This window comes from Microtus ochrogaster, chromosome X, assembly GCF_000317375.1.
Source record: "Microtus ochrogaster isolate Prairie Vole_2 chromosome X, MicOch1.0, whole genome shotgun sequence".
In the NCBI taxonomy this organism is placed as follows: domain Eukaryota; kingdom Metazoa; phylum Chordata; class Mammalia; order Rodentia; family Cricetidae; genus Microtus; species Microtus ochrogaster.
Window position 1 is genome coordinate 60,393,371 of NC_022026.1, and position 17,191 is coordinate 60,410,561.

The following is a 17,191-nucleotide window of genomic DNA, read 5'->3' on the forward strand; positions in this document are numbered from 1 at the left end:
TTCTTTAACTCCATCAAAGACTCCAGAAAAATATAATATTACCTAAGTAAACATAAAGTGCATTGTAAGCAACTTCCAAAACTCTAGAATTGACAGAGACATCTCACTGTCTGGACAGTCACCTAAAGTTCTTCTGTAACAATGGGGCACCCATCTTCAGCCTATAGGCCCTTAGTGTCTGGCAGATTTTTCCAGGAAGCAGGAAATGTCAAAGATAGTTCTACCTATATTGGCAGTTTGTCAGTCACTTACTTTGTTGTCCTACAGAATGTCTGGCAGACTCTTTCATGAAACAGGAACCCCAAAGGACTGTTCACCTTCTTTAGGTAGCTTCAGCAGTCATTTTTCTGTGGGTCCTGCAGGTCCAGTCAAGCAGTTCAGGCAAGAGCAGTTTCTTGCCCAAATGGCTAACCAACTCCATGAGAAGCCTCTTTGATGCCCATCATCCTCTTGAAGTAATTGGTACTGCCAGGACCAGACGTGTCTCATTGTCATGAAAAGTCCTAAGTTTTTAAAACATTTTAAATACCATATTCTGAAGATCTCTGAAAGATTTGAAGAATACCTAACTAAAATATAGCTATATATATTTAGAAAACCTAACTAGCATGTCTATAAGCTTGACTATTATATGACTATTAACCTGTATTTCTTTTTTTTTTTTTTTTTTTGGTTTTTCGAGACAGGGTTTCTCTGTGGTTTTGGAGCTGTCCTGGAACTAGCTCTTGTAGACCAGGCTGGTCTCGAACTCACAGAGATCCACCTGCCTCTGCCTCCCAAGTGCTGGGAATAAAGGTGTGCGCCACCACCGCCCTTAAACAGAACCTCTTGGGCCTGCATCCATTGCTATTTGCATTGTTATACTGCAGGAGCAGCTTGCTGGCAGCTCTTTCCCAACTATAAGAGACTGGCGCTCTAATACAGAAGGGACTCAGAAACCTGGGATCTCCGGCTATTCTTTCTTGACCTTGACCTTTTGTCTTTTAAACTTTTTCTGTGGTTTGCCTTCCTATCAAAATACTAGGAATGAACTGATAGTGTGGTTCAGTTGTAGCACATTTCGGTAGCAAACGCAAGGTCCTGAGATTCCTCCCCAGCATGGCAATTAACAAGCAATCAGTGGAAAACTTGTAATCTCTTTAAACAACAATGAATTATAAGAGTAAGAAAATAAAACAATATACAGTTTTGGGTTCACTGAAATGCTAATTCATTGAAAATATACTAGCTAAAACTCATTACCAATGACTTCCTGATAGTGCTCAATAACAAGAATGGAAAAAGCCCTTTTAAGTTCAGTATTTGATATAGTCTGACTTTCACTTGCAATATGACCTTCAGTTAATAATAATGAACTCAAACTTTTTCTGAGTAATTTTTTCAGACATAAATCAAAAGCAGATTCAACATTCTTCCCTAATTGAAATGTCAGCGCACAGCTGGAGAGATGACTCTGCTAGAAAGTGTAACCATGGAGCCTAGAAAACCAGCAGATGACAAGAGGCCAGTGCCTCTCCCCTGAGGAGGGTTCAAAGCTGACTGCGCCACAGTGCACTGTCACACACCTGCTGGAGCCAGATGGCTTAGACTTAATGAACATGAAGCTGCCATGGATGCCTGAAATTTGCTTGGTGCTGATGACTTAAATCAATGTCGATGGGGCTCCTTGGTGTTGGATATGGGGGTGGAGTGGTCTCTCAAGTTCAGGCCCAAGAGCCTCTTGGAAAACTGTATTTCCAGAACCCAGGCATTGGTCAAAGAATGGGTGGTTTGGACAAGCAGAGTAGGTAAAGGATAGATTTGGTGCTTTATACCTCTGACTGTCAACATTGTATTCCATTTTGAGCAAGATACTTAGACTCCATCAGCCTCAGTTTCTACATGTGTAAGGTGAGAGTGGGGCATGAAAAGAAACACAAGTGTAAGCTATTGTCTTTAAATGGGGTTGAAGTTCAAAGAGCCATAGTTGCCCCTTCTGTACACTGGGGGAAGAGGGTAGTTTTTGTGTGACCTCTTTTGACATCACATGTACACTTCTGAGCTTGGCCAAAACCAGATAATCCTCTTGGAAAAGGAGTTTGAAACACATCAAAGGGAAAGAAATGTTCCGACAGGTTGCTGCCCCGTCTCCCTGGCTCACCTCTGCCTCACAGGCTTATCCTATGCTTCCCACAGCTTTGACAACTTGATGACTTCCCACCTGAGACTGCCTCCTCAGGACTTGCCTTCTTATGCTGCAAACTACTCAGATGATTCGAAAACCTGGCGCCCTGTGGAGGTCTCTCAGTTGGTCAGCAAGTACCAAAGCGAGATCTCTGACAGGAGAATATGTGCCTCTGCATCGGCTCCCAAAACCTGCAGCATTGAGCGCATCCTGCGAAAAACAGGGAGGTTCCAGAAATGGCTGCAGGCCAAGCGACTCACACCTGACCTAGTGCAGGTGAGTGTGGGCCTTGGTAGAATGAGGGGTGGCAGGAGATATCCATTCATAGCTCACAGCTCAGTAGTTCTCAACCTGTGGGCCACGACCCCTTTGGGAATTGAATGGCCCTTTCACAGGAATCACCTAAGGCAATCAGAAAATCCAGATAATTAATTATGATTCATACAGTAGCAAAATTACAGTTATGAAGTAGCAATGAAAATAAAAATAATGTTATAGTTGTGGAATCACCACACATGGGAGCATGTGCCCATAATCTCAGTACTCAGCCGGCAAAGGCAGGAGGACCATGACACAAGGTGGAGTCCAGTCGACGAGCAGCGTGGGCCTAGTCCCGCTGCCTGGCTAGCTTATGCCCGAAATAACTACACAGACACTGTATTCATTGAAATACTGCCTGACCCATTATCTATAGCCTCTTATTGACTAACTCTCACATCTTGCTTTAACCCATATCTAATAATCCGTGTAGAACCATGAGGCCATAGCTTACAGGGAAAGATTCAGCATGTCTGACTCTGGCAACTTCATGGCAGTTCTCTCTGACTCTGCCTTCTTCCTCCCAGAATAATGTTCTGTCTACTCCACCCACCCAAGGGCTGCCATATCAAAAAGGCCAAGGCAGCTTCTTTATTCAACCAATAAAATCAACACAAATACAGAAGGACCTCCTACACCACTCATGTGTTTGTGCATGCACACACACACACACACACACCATGCTCTGCCCCTTTAGCAAACCTGACTGGTACATGTGGAGACTGTTGAAAGCAGGCATCAGGAAGAGTGCAGGGTTGGTCTCAAAGCCACCATCTGACACTGGACAAAGCTGAGCTTCCCAAGGTTGTCCTTCTGCCCTACCTTCTTGTTCACAAGTCCATCCCGAGGTACACAGTCCCTCAAGGCAAGAATATTTCCATCTGGAAACTGCGAAACAGCAAAAGAAGGAACTTCCTAGTGTACAAGATAAATTCTAAAGTCTGTGGGGATCTCTACTACCACCACACCCACAGGCGAGCAATTCTGTTGCAGGGAAGCAAAGCAGTAGTTTGGTTCAGCATGACTAAGTAGCCAGTGTTGGTTCAAACTTTGGTAATATGAACACAAATAGTTTTTCAGGCATTGGAGGGTTTTTTTGAGTTTTTAAATACAGCAAAATTTGGTAAATAACTTCCTGTTGATAAATAACTCAATCCCATGTGCACAAGAAAATTTAAGACATGACTACATTGTCGCGACTCTACCTCGTCCAGCAAGGATGACGCTACCACCGGAGCTCTTCTCACTGCAGTTTATTCCAGGACTTTATTCACTTTCTCTCTCTCTTCCCCTCTCTCTCCTCTCTCTTTTTCCTCTCTCTCTCTCCTTGACCTCTCCCCACTGGCAAACCTCTCCCAGCCCTTAAGTAAGCATGGGCTGCCAATCCCAGATTGCCAGGTGGGCACTGCCCATAGGTTCACGCATATGCAAGCAGCTGATGATCATTGCATGATCAGGCATAAGTCAGACTTTAGCCATAGGAGTTGATTATACATCTCCATCAGGTGTGATTCCATGCAGCTCGCTACACTACATTGATAATACTCTTTGTAAAGTACATGTGACATCTCCCAGAAAAACAGATCTGATTCATTGACGAGCTCATATCTTGGCCACACAGATAGTACAAAATCATCAGTCATCTCTGCTCCCATTCTTATGGATGAAAAACGGGTTCTGTGTAACCGTGTAACATTCCTGGTTCCCCTAGGGCTTATCTGTGAGCACAACAACCAATATACCGTCCACAAAAGACATTATAATGTGGCTAGATGAGTCTTAGGCTCTAGACAAGAGTTGTTCTCAAACTCCCTAATGCCGAGACCCTTTAATACAGTTCCTCATATTGTGGTGGCCTCCAACCATAAAAGTATTTGATTGGTATTTCATAACTGTAATTTTGCTACTGTTATGAATAATAATGTACATAACCGATATGTGACCCCAGTGGAGTCACAACCCACAGGTTGAGAACCACTGCTCTAGACTCAGGTAAAGTCTTTTCCCTTTGAGTTCTAGACACTTCCATATTAACAATAGATGTGAATTATCCCTTGGATCTTGACAAGTTCAGAGCACCCTTCTGATACATCTAGGATCACCTGTGTTCATATATGTAGACATCAAGGTATAGGCCAGAGCTCCATGGAATTTAAAAACTGTGCTTGAATCTAGGATCTCCCACTAAAAGTTGTGGCAGAATGAGAAGAAACAGAGTCCCAAGAAGAACTGGGTGCTTCTGGTTCTTATTCAATCATTCAACAAGTTCAACAACTGTGCTTCAGCTGTGGATTTGGAGATGAATCACACACAACCTCCTGCCCTAGTCTTTTGGCTCAGTGGTGGAGACAGATAAGACCACTTTTACTACCAACTCTTTCACGTTGTGATGACAGTCTCTATGGGGACAAGGACCAGAGTACTGATTTAAGTCTTTTATTCACTGACCAATGGCCTTGAATTTAAGCCTTAGACTTATCCTACACTGCTTTGACATAAGACCCTCCAGGTTCTGACATTCTTTGACTTCTGTGGCTCTGCCACGTTTACTTCACAGATGCACCTGACATTTACCATCACCAAGTGCTGGGCTAGGCTTGGATTTTCTCATTTCTGGAGGCAGACATGCTATAGTTGTACTGTGAGGTCCTGGATTCTCTCATTTCTAAAACAGCAGTACATGCTCCTTGTCTGCCTGATTCCTTCATCCTCATATTCGTAGAGATAGGAAATGCTTTAGAAAAGCCCCATCACTACAGAAATGCATGTAGAGTTTTGGTAACAATTGAGCCTCTTTGTTTTATTCATTATGCAAAATTCTTCTTTGTCTGCTTTTTCCTTTTGTATTTGACATGTAGCTTGTGAGTTTCCCTTCTTCCTACCCAAACAATATCTCTTCCCAACACTCAATAAAACAGCCCAAACCAGACTATTTTCACTTTTCCTTGGCCCTCCCCTAACACATCTTTTTATCCCCACTGGACCTAAAAAACAGAAAAAAATTATTTAAAAAACAGAAAAAATATCACCAACCAGTTTATAAATTCAGGAAAAACTTCATTGTTTTTCTATTCATGAAGATCAAAGTTCTCAGTATTCTTTTCTGGCAGCATCTTCTCCCTTTCTTGTCATACTTTTCCCCAGAGACCTTTGCCCTTGGAGTCTAAAAGCTATCTGCCTTTGAATTTTTGCTACTCCTAGGACTCATCTGACTATCACCCACAAGCCTCTTCTTAGCTTGAGAAAATTTTAGTTTCAAATAGATCCTTTTCTACTAACACTGGAGGGAAAAATCCCTCACCTAGCCTAACCCAGAAGAATTGAAAACCAGACTTTAAAACAGTGTTATAGTAAATATTCATAACAGTGCTACTTATCATAGCCAAATGGTGGGAACAGCCCCAATGTCCATCAACTGATGGATGGCTAAATAAAATGTGTTTTGTCCAAACCACAAACTATTTATTAGTCAGCCATAACAGGGGAAAAAATACTGATTCACATCCACACAGCTAAACCTTGAAAACATGGTCCATAAAATAAGCCAGACACCAGAGGGCAAGTGTGATTCTATTTATAGGAAATGGTCTCAGCAGGCAAATGAACAGAGACAAAAAGAAAATTAGTGGTTAACAAGGTCTAAGAATAGGAGAGAATTCAGAGTGAGTATTGTTGGGATGAAGCTTGTTTGGGGATGACAGATTCTAGAATGAGGTATTTATGATGTTTTCATAGCTTTGTGGATGTACTTTAACCCATCGAATTGTATAGTTTGACAAGACTAAAGTGCCCAGACACTGTGGTGCATGCCTGTAGCTCTGGCACTTGGGAAGGTGAGACAGGACACTGGCAAGTGTGAAACCATTCTGCCCTACATAGTGAGACGTTTTACCGAAAGAAACAATAGTTAAAGTGTTGAACTTTGTGCTATATATATGAACATTTTTCTATGTGCGTGTGGTTTTTCAAGACAGGGTTTCTCTGTGTAACAGCCTTGGCTGTCCTGAAATTTGCTTTGTAGACCAGGCTGGCCTGGAACTCACAGAGATCTGCCTCCCAAGTGCTGGGATTAAAGTCGTGCACCACCACATCTGACCGTGAACTTTTTTTTTAAATATTATGTGAACTTTAGCTAAGTAATAAGTGGAAGTATGATGGGGGTGAATGTGATCAAAGAATATTGTGTCCAAGTATGAATATGTCCTTGTTAAACTCAGTGCTAGGTACAGTGAATGTTTGTCAATAAAAAAGGAAGAAAGAGTCATTAAAATACTAGCCTATCTTGTGACTCCATTCTTTTAGAGCCATGTAATGGACAGCTAACCTCCTAGGCCAAAATGTTAACAGTGAGAACATTTCACTATCAGCTCTTCAAGAAACAATTTGAGTACAAAGCCAACAGTGCAATTCTATGGCATAATAATAACAATAGTGTTTTGTTAACTGTCTCAGATGTTCCTAATACTGCCAACTTTCTATATTAATGAACTCCATATCTCTGGACTCTACCAATCACAGATGCATAGTAATCTGTGGTTCTCACTTTAGCTACTTTGGAGGTTGAGGCAGAAGCACTCCTGAAACTCAGGAATTCTAAACCAGTCTATGCAACATAGTGAGAAACTACCTTAAAACAATCTAAAAGTGTCTGTAGTAATTGTAGGCATGCTTTTTTCCTTTTTGTCTTTCCCTAAGCAGTAAAGTATAGCTATTTGTATATGATTTAGGTTATTGTAAGTCATCTAGCCTAGACTCTACACAAGCACTCCAACATTGTCTACAAATGATCAAGTATTGTGGAAGATCATAAAACCAACCACATACTCACCTATTCCTCTCCTGGAGGTCAAATATAGCTACAGAATCTTTCTCAATAGCATTCCAAACAAGCAGCCTCTGTTCCTATTCTCATCCAGAAAAAACTAAGACCTCTGACACCATTCATCCTTGATTTGGCTGAACAGCTCTGCCCTGTTTTTCTGACAATCCATCAGGCATGCGTCCTTATTTCTGGTTGGGAAATCCTGTTTTTACTTATGTATGAGTTGTATGAACAAAATGGGGAGCTATTATGGGATGTTTTGAAAGGATATGTACCTCATCTTTCAATTTACACCAAATAGTCCAGAGCCAGCTCAGCCTACCAGCCAAGCCAGCCCTGGCATCTGTCAGTGTTTAACTGAAGCTGCCCACCCCAACTCTCATTTCCTCAAGTTCCACTTTGTAACAGTGATTAAGCCATATCCCTTAAGTGTGTGTATGTGTGTGTGTGTGTGTGTGTGTGTGTGTGTGTGTGTGTGTGAGAGAGAGAGAGAGAGAGAGAGAGAGAGAGAGAGAGAGAGAGAGAACATTGTGTGTGTATTTGTATATTTGGGGAAGGTAAAAAAAAAGGCTACAATAAACTAGCAGGCCTTGTTCAGAGAACTGGAAAGGCAGAGGGGAGAGTGAAGGAGGAAGGTCATTGGTTAAAAAATAAAGAAACTGCTTGGCCCTCATAGGTTAGAACATAGGTGGGTGGAGTAAACAGAACAGAATGCTGGGAGGAAGAGGAAGTGAGCTCAGACTCGATAGCTCTCCTCTCTGGGGCAGACACGATGAAGCTCCGACCCAGGATGGATGTAGGCTAGAATCTTCCCGGTAAGCGCACCTTGGGGTGCTACACACATTATTAGAAATGGGCCAGTCCACGTGTGAGAGTTAGCCAAGAAGAGGCTAGATATAATGGGCCAGGCAGTACTTAAATGAATACAATTTGTGTGTCATTATTTTAGGGTATAAGCTAGCCAGACAGCTGGGAGCAGAGCAGCAGGAATGCAACCCACAGCTCCCACAACAGGAGAGGAGGGGAAAAAATTACAGAAATTGAAGTGAACTGAGCCAAGGAGCCATCCAGCTGACCAGTGGACCTTAGATCTCTACACTGTGTCTTGTTTGGTAATAAAGTAGGCATGGGTGAAAGGGTCAGTGGTCACCACTATTAGAGGCTGACTCTGGAGTCTGGGGCTCCCCTCCTACAGAGCCAAGTACAGCTCTGTCACAAGGACACTCCCTGGAACCACAAATTATTTACAGCGGGAGCTGCCAAAGATGGTGGCAGGATCAAGAATCAAGAGGAAGTTGAAAATTCAGGGCTTATGTGGCTGTGTGTTTCCAGCACTTACAGTAATTAAACCGTGACTTTCGTGCATTGTTCTAATGGAAATATCCCACAGCCTAAATTGCTAGTCCCTGAACAGCAGCGCAACCAAGAACACCACACTGTTTTTTCGCGATATGCTTGTTTGTAAAATCACAAAGAAGGCTTCCTCTGTTTTTTTTTTTTTCTCTGTTTTTATGCCAAGTGCAAAGAACCCCAGCCAGGCAGGTGTCAGAGAGGGAAAAGCATACCCTCCATCGTGTCTGTCTTCCATTCCTTCAAGAACCCAGTAATCTTCCAGGGACGTAGTCCTAACTGCAGGTCGGGAAACCTCCAAGGAGATTGCGCTAGACAGAAGACGAGCTTTTTGACCACTAGATGGCATTACAGAGTCTTTCAACAGCTTTGTTTAAACCAGAACGCCTGGCAATTTTACTTCCTAGTTTCCTTTTTTTTAATAGATAAAATTCACCAAAATACAGTTTAATCATTCAGTCAATATAGGCTAATCTGTAACTGCTGAACGAGGTGAATTCATTGTTGTTTAGATTTAGCTCAAAAATATGTAAAGGGATGTTTACAGAACTGGAAGGACACTAGGAGGGAACCAGGTCCCTAAACTCTAGAAGATGACACTTCAAGTGTGGTAACATACTGCACTATCTGTATTCTGATATCAGACATGGAATGACAAAGTGCTATCATGGAAGCAATTTTATATGAGATTCATGGTTATTTTTCAGAATATAAAATTGTAATTCCTCACAAGCCACCAGGTCAAGGACTCTTCCAAACCTTTCAACAGGTTTTTGTTTGGTCCTTTGTTTAAATATTAGCATGACTATATTGATGTTGGAACATAAAAATAGCTTGATGCTGACTGTATCATTTTCATACTTGTCTAACACTGGGGTCAAAATTGAAATGACTAGCCTAGTGTGATGAGGCACATCTGTAATCCCAGCATTTGGGAGGCTGAGTGCAAGTGAAGAGCCAGCCTAGGCTATATGAATGAAATGACCCCATATGTTTGCTGGAAGAAAGATTGGAGGGGGGTTGGGGTAAAATGAGGTAATTTAAGGTTTCAAAAGACTCTTGCTATTCCTGCTCTTCTCTATCTCCCTCTCTCCCACCTCTATCTATCTATCTCTATCTCTTTAGCTCCCTCACTCTCTCACCCTCCCTCTCTCTGCCTCTTTCTTGCACATCTAGATGTAAGCTCTCAACTGTTCCTGCCACTATGCCTTTGCTCCACCATCAAGGACTCTAACTCTCTAAAAGCATAAACCCAAATCAAATATTTTCTTTTATAAGTTACCTTGGTTATAGTGTTTTACCACAGCAATAGAAAAATAATTAAGCTGGGAGGTGGTGGCACGTGCCTTTAATCCTAGGACTCAGAAGGCAGAGGCGGATGGATCTCTGAGTTCCAGGACAGTCAGGGCTGTTACACAGAGAAACCCTGTCTCAACAAACAAAACAACAACCAAACAAAAACAAAATTAAGATACTTGACATACTAATTTCCAGACCGTCCTTTGCATTGTGGATTCGCGATAAAGGGGCAAGTAAGTCACCCACTCGGTCTGATAAAATAACTCCTAAATCATTCTTCATGGACCTCATGAATGAAAACAAAACAAAACATGCTGAAAGGCTTTTTCAGGCTCAGCATGGCCAAGTTTAAGAAGAAAAAGGAGGCAAGAGAAGACTAAGTTAAAAGTAAGCATGAGACAGGTCCTAGGCCTGCCCCTGTGTTACTCAAAAAAAAAAAAAAAGAAAAAGAAAAAGAGAAGCCCCCAGTTGAAAGAGAACTGAAGTCTGGACAGTCAAGACAGACGATGAAAGGGGGCCTGTCTACACAGGGCTTTAACCTTGCCCGGCATTTGCACAGTAGTGAGCCAAACCCCTCAAAAGACATCAAGCCTCCATTTTGCTATGAAATGCTTTGTTAGAGATCTCACTACCCCTCTTTTGATATGCAGTAGCCCTTCCTTTATTTATAGTTCCATTTTCTAGTTCCCACGGTCATTCAAAAAATATCAAACAGGAAATGCCAGAAGCAAATAGTTCATTGCTTTGAAATAAGTCTTATTATAGTATGTTGTTATAATTATTATATTTCATTTAATTGGTATCAGGATTTCCCTAAAGTGCCTCTCTACATTTTCTTTTCTGTGAGACATAGTTTCTTATTGAACCTAGAGCTGTCCCTAGGATCCTGTCTCTACTCACCAACTTTCAGGTTACCGTCCCCAGATTTTATATGGACACTGGGGATCAGAGCTTAGGCCCTTATGCTTCCACAGACAGCACTTTATGAACTCAGCCAACTTCCTAGCGCCACAATTACTGTATTTTTGTATGAGTTATCATCAACATTTTACCATAACTAATTTATAAATTAGACTTTTTCAGACTTCTTTGGATATAGAGAAAAATAGTTTATTTAGAATTGGTGCTCATATACAGAATAGCTTAGAGAAAAGTACCTGCAGTCATGAAACAGATGCTTTTCCTGTAAATGTGATCTGGTTTAGAGGCCTCTGGACTGGCTGTGTCTACAAATATCTTCACATAACACAAAGGAAGCAGAGACTAAACATTGTAATTACTGAATACTTTCTACATGCAAAGAAAGATATATGGAAGAAAAAATTACAGAACCAGCTTATGCATCATGTTTTAAAAGTATTTATTAGGTCATAAAACCTCTTAATTTTCGGAACTATAAATATTAAAGACCACTTTCTCTAATCAAACTGCAGTAACGTCAGACACAAAAATAAAAAGATAAAAATATAAAGATTTTTTTTAAAATAAAAAGATAAAGATTTAACAGCAATCTTTAGATCATGGAACAAGGTATTGAAATTGTAATATGGAGAAAATAACAATGAAGAAAATTCCATATTACCACTATGTATATGATTTATTAGTCTTTACCAAACCACTGTTCAGCAGAAAATCAGAAATCAGTGCAGCATTGTCTTGGGCAGCTGTCAAAAGAGTTTGGTCCTTCATGTGGAAGAATAATACAAAAAGATACAAAGTGCATGTTTGTTCAATACGAAATCAGGGCCACTTCTAGTAGACATAATTTTTCCAAATGAGTCAACTCTCCTCTCTAAATATTATCTAGACTTCTGTGGAAGGCATGATTCCTAAACCTTTCCTGTCTGTTAGGAAGTAAATTTACTCTCAGTTTGTATATGACAACAGGTCACAGAGCAAGATAAAAATAAATGTCTGAGGCCAGTAAGGTGGATCACTGGGTAAAAGTATCTGTCACTGAGCCTAAGGACTTGAATTCAATCCCAGGAAGCCACGCACTCCCACGCAGTGTCTTCTCACCTCCACGTGAGTACCATATCATGTGCTCCCATTACACACACACACTGATTCAATAATTAAGGTTTTTGCTTTGGTTTGGTTTTTGGTTTTTCAAGACAGAGTTTCTCTGTAGCTTTGGAGCCTGTCCTGAAACTAGCTCTTGTAGGCCAGGCTGGACTTAATTCACAGCCTGCCTCTGCCTCCTAAGTGCTGAGATTAAAGGCGTGCACCACCACCGCCCGGCTCTAATTAAGGTGTTTTGAGAGGGGAAGGAAGAGTTTATTTGGGGGGCACAGTTTTAGGGGATACAGTCCATCACACTGGGGAAGGCAGAGCTGCAAGAGTCAGGAGCAGCTAGATTTCTGTCAAGCATATGTCATAGGTTCTTGAAATAAACTTAAAACATCACTATTTAAAGTAAGGGAAAAACAACAACAACGAAGGATTATCCACCTTACCACACAATGACAGAAAACTCATTCCTTCAGGAAAAAATAGGTTGTCTTGGGACAGAAGTCTCCTAAAAATGCACTGTCAATCTATCTTCTTGTAACTTTCCTGCATATAAATTATTTCTACTCAGTTCCTCTAAGATCGTCCTCCTAAGTTGTTGTGTCTCTAGTCTAAAGATCCCTAGTCCTATTTCCCATCTGCCCATTGCCCTCATATTGAAGTGTATTCATCTTTATATCAACTATAAACTCTGTGGCTAGATTTTAGTTCATAAGAACAGAACATTTAATTTAACCCACTAAATATTATCCTAGATTAAATCCATTACTCTAGTCTACCAGCTTGATCCTGATTTTAAAAAAGAGTCATATTTATTTATTTTTATTTAATATGTGTGTGTTGCATACATGTACGTGTGTGCACTACATGCATGCTGATGCCTGCAGAAACCAAAGGCAAGCTTTAGATTTACTGCAATCCAAATAGTTATGAGCACTGGAAACCAAAGCTTGGTTCTCTGGAAAGAGAGCCAATGATCTTAACTGCTGAGCCAGCTCTTTAGCCTCCTGAGTCTGATTCCTTCTCATACTACTATCATCCCAAGTACACATCACCCTCAGTTTTAATTAATAGAACTTTAGTTTCAGTTGTTAATAAAACTTCTACATGGGACAGAGCCAAAAAGAAAACCTTATTGTTCCATGGAAATTTATCTATTAGTTTTCAGGCAAACCCAGTTAGCATTATCTTTGTTTTGTTGCAGTCAAGATGTTCAGTGTTATACTAAGAATCATTGTTGAATATCTCACTAAGTACATATATTCTAAGTCCATTTCACTTCTGAGATTTAAAAAGAAATAAAATCACCAGGTCAAAGAAGAAAGCCAGTTAGGAAATACTTGATTAACAGATTCTCAGTTGCTTCATGATATCAAGTATCCTCCCAGAAGTTTCTAAATCATCCCACTACAGCCTTACTTTAGGATATTTACCATGATCCAAGATGAGCCAATTTCTCTAATACACCCTGTGCTCCTTTGGAATACCTAAAACGTGCTTTTAAGTCTTTTCTGATACCTGCATCCACTGCCCATGGCCCAGAGATACTGTTTGCAAAGTCTCTGTGGGTCTGGTTCAGAAGAGTACAAGCTTGTTTGGTGCCGCTGGCTTTCTGCTGCTACTCACCGGACTTTGTTCCACTCTTTTCAGATGGAAGTTTCATCATCTGGCAAAGAAGACAGTCAAACCTTAAAAAAAGCAGACCCTTCAGTTTGTTAACGACCAAAATTCTTCCCATAACCTTATTCAACAAGCCTTTTTTAAATCTCTGTACAATGCCAAGTGTTGGGATTGTTTGGTTTTGGATTTACTTTTTTGTTTGTTTAGTTGGATGGTTGATTGGTTTGGTTTGGTTTGGACAAGGTCTTGCTATTTATCTCAGGCTAGCCTTAAACTCATGATCTTCCAACTTTGGCCTCCTGAGTGTTAGGATTTCAGGCATGTGTCACCACACTCAGCTCAAATAGCTATTTTTAAAGACTTCTAATTAAAGTATGAATTACATAATTACATAAATCTTAAGTATATTGGGTAAAATGTAACATGTGGGTTCACTCAGAAACACCATCTACAAGATCCTGGATGTTTCTGGCCCCTCAGAAGGCTTTTTTTTTGTCCCATTCCAGTAAAATGTCCCTTCCTAGGATGACAAACCATCCCAGTCTGCTCAGAACTACTTGATTTTAGCAATAAAAGTACAATATCCCAGGCAACTTCTCAATTCCAGTTCAACTAAAATTTCACTCTATCTCCTTTTAAAAGTAGTCACCTTTCTGGGCTGAACCACCTTGGATGTTCTTTGCCTGTTTTGTGATGTGGGAGTGATTTCTTATTAATAAAGAAACTGCCTAGACCCATTTGATAGGCCAACCCTTAGGTAGGCAGAGAAAACAGAACAGAATGCTGGGAGAAAGAAGCTGAGTCAGGGAGTCGCCATGATTCTCCCACTCCAGACAGACGCAGGTTAAGATCTTTCCTGGTAAGCCAGCTCGTGGAGCTACACAGATTATTAGAAATGGGTTAGATCGATATGTAAGAGCTAGCCAATAAGAGACCAAGCAGTGTAAAAAAAAAAAAAGAATACAGTTTCCATGTAATTATTTTGGGGCATAAGCTAGCCATGCGGGCGGCCGGGTGCCGGGGATGCAGCCTCACCGCTCATATTACAACAGTTTTGCTTTGTTTTTTGTTTGTTTGTTTGTTTGTTTGTTTATGACAGAGTTTCTCTGTGAAGCCCTGTCTGTCCTGGAACTCACTCTGTAGACCAGGATGGCCTCAAACTCAAAAGATCCACCCGCCTCTACCTCCCGATTTTTGCTTGTTTTTGAACTTCATTTAAATGAAATAACACAGTATTATAATGTTAGTATTTCATCAAGTTATTAAGTCAATAGTTAATTTTCTTTTTTCTAAAAATATGATAGTTTACTTTGGATGATACAAGTTACATATTCTGCCACTGATGAACATTTGAGTTGCATTTACTTTGGGTTATTGTCAATTGAAATTTATGTCAACATTCTCTCATTTGTTTGTTTGTTTGTTTGTTTGTTTTATAGCCTGGCTGCAGTTTTCCCTCCCTCTTCTCCGCCCAGTCCCTCCCCTCCATCCTTTCACAGTTCCCACCACTCGTTCCACTCTTCCTTCCTGTTTCTGTTTATGAAAGGGCAGGTCTCCCATAAGTATTAATAAAGCAGGGCATAGCAAGTTGCAATAAGACTAAGTACCCTCCTCCTCCATGTATTAAGGCTGAACAAGGCAACCCAGTATGATGAGGAGGATCCCAAGAACCTGTAAAAGAATCAGAGAGAGCCTCTGTTCTCCCTGTTAGCAGTGCCACAAAAGGATCAAACCATACAACTGTAACAAATATGCCGAGTGGCTAGGTCAGTCCCATGCAGGTTGTTGGTTCAATTTCTGTGAGTCCCATATGAGCCCAGTTTAGTTAGTATTGTGAGTTTTCTTGTGATGTCCTTGACCCCTCTGGCTCCTCCAATCCTTCCTGCCCCTTTTCTGTAGGATTCCTAGAACTCTGCCTAATGCTTGGCTGTGGGTCAGCATCTGTTTCCATCAGTTGCTGGATGAAGCCTCTCTGATGAAAATTGCTTGTCACAGGAGATTGTCAGTTCAGGCTACTTATCCACTATTGCTAAGTTGGGGTCTTCCTTGTGGATTCCTGGGAGATTCTCTTGCACCAGATTTTTATCTGACCCCAAATGCACCCCTTTCCAGTAGTCTGTTTCAGTACTCTCTCCCACAGTTCCACACCCCCAAGCTGATCACTCATGTTCCCATCCCGACCAGTCCTCAATTCACTCAAGAAATATCTTTTATTCCACTTCCCAGGAAGATCTGAGTGCCCCACCACCATAAACCCTCCTTGTTTTCTAGCCTCTCTAGGTCTGTGGATTGTAGCATGGCTGTCCTTTATTTTACAGTTAATATCCATTTGTGAGTGAGAACATACCATGTTTGTCTTTCTCGATTTGGGTTGTTTCACTCAGAATGATTGATGTCAACTTTCTTTGTGCCTACAGTTGAACTTAAACATGTCAAAGTGAATTTCCATGGTCATAACATTACATATGGACAGAGTCTGAAGGGACTTTTTACTGGTTTTCCTATATGCAGTATGCAATATATGCTTCTCCTATATGCAATGGAAGAGAGGGTACAGGCTGCTCTTTTCTATCTGTGTTGACTCATTCTTATTAATTTTGCACTTCAGGTATTTTAGTGGGTGTCTAGCAGTATTTCACATGGTCTCACTTGTATTTTCTGATAACATAATATAGGGCCTGTTTTCATGTATTTATTGGCTTCTTTGATCTTTGATAAGGTACTTGTCCATTTTGTAAGGTTTTCTGTGTTTATTATTGATTTTCACAATTTACACAAATTATATTTACGTACCAAACACTATTTCTTTATCACATATGTATATTATAAGTAGATTCATATAGATCTCTTTGTTTCTGCATGGACCTGCCAGTATGAGGAAGGCTCTCCTTCCAACAATGTAACCCTCCTACATAGCACCCTTAGTCTCTGTTCCCTGGGAGGTAGAAAGACAGTCCAGGAAGTACAAAGTCTGATACTGGAACCGGGAAACACACTATAGCCTTCAGTGATCTACCCTAGCCAACTACCAGTTAGGTCTCACCTATTAAAAATGTCACAGTCCCCCAATAGAGTACCACCACCTGGGGAACCAATGTTCAAAACATGAGCCTCTGGGGAACATTTTCAGTTTAAACCAATAACAGAATAACAGTATTAAAAATGATTTAGAGATAGTTTGGCATATACAGACAGATGTAAGCCTATGTTTTATGTAAATGCTTTACCATTTTACACAAGGGACTTTTAGCACTTATAGGGTAGTCCCTAATACCCCATGGATACTGAGAAAAAACTACTTATTACAAAAATTCATAATCTCATCCAGAATGGTAGTACATGCCTTCAATCCCAGTACTTGGGAGGCAGAGGCACGTGGTTCTCTGAGTTTGAGGCCAACCTGGTCTACAGAGCTAGTTCCAGGACAGCCAGGGCTGTTACACAAAGAAACCCTGTCTTGGAAAAATATTTATAGTCTCTATTTATTTATAAAAATGAAGTTTGGATGAAGAGGATACCAGAAAATGGAAGGAGCTCCCTTGCTCTTGGATTGGGAGGATCAACATAGTAAAAATGGCAATTCTACCAAAGGCAATTTATAGATTCAA

At 40.8% G+C, this 17,191-nt stretch overlaps 1 protein-coding gene across 1 annotated transcript in view; it reads left to right on the forward strand.

The window, feature by feature from the left end:
* Dipk2b (divergent protein kinase domain 2B) overlaps positions 1-17,191 on the forward strand; it is a 50,465-nt gene that overhangs the window by 14,685 nt on the left and 18,589 nt on the right. Inside the window, exon 2 of the mRNA XM_005358936.3 lies at positions 2,176-2,440. Coding sequence (XP_005358993.2) covers positions 2,176-2,440 — 265 coding nt within the window. The remainder of the gene's footprint in view (positions 1-2,175; positions 2,441-17,191) is intronic.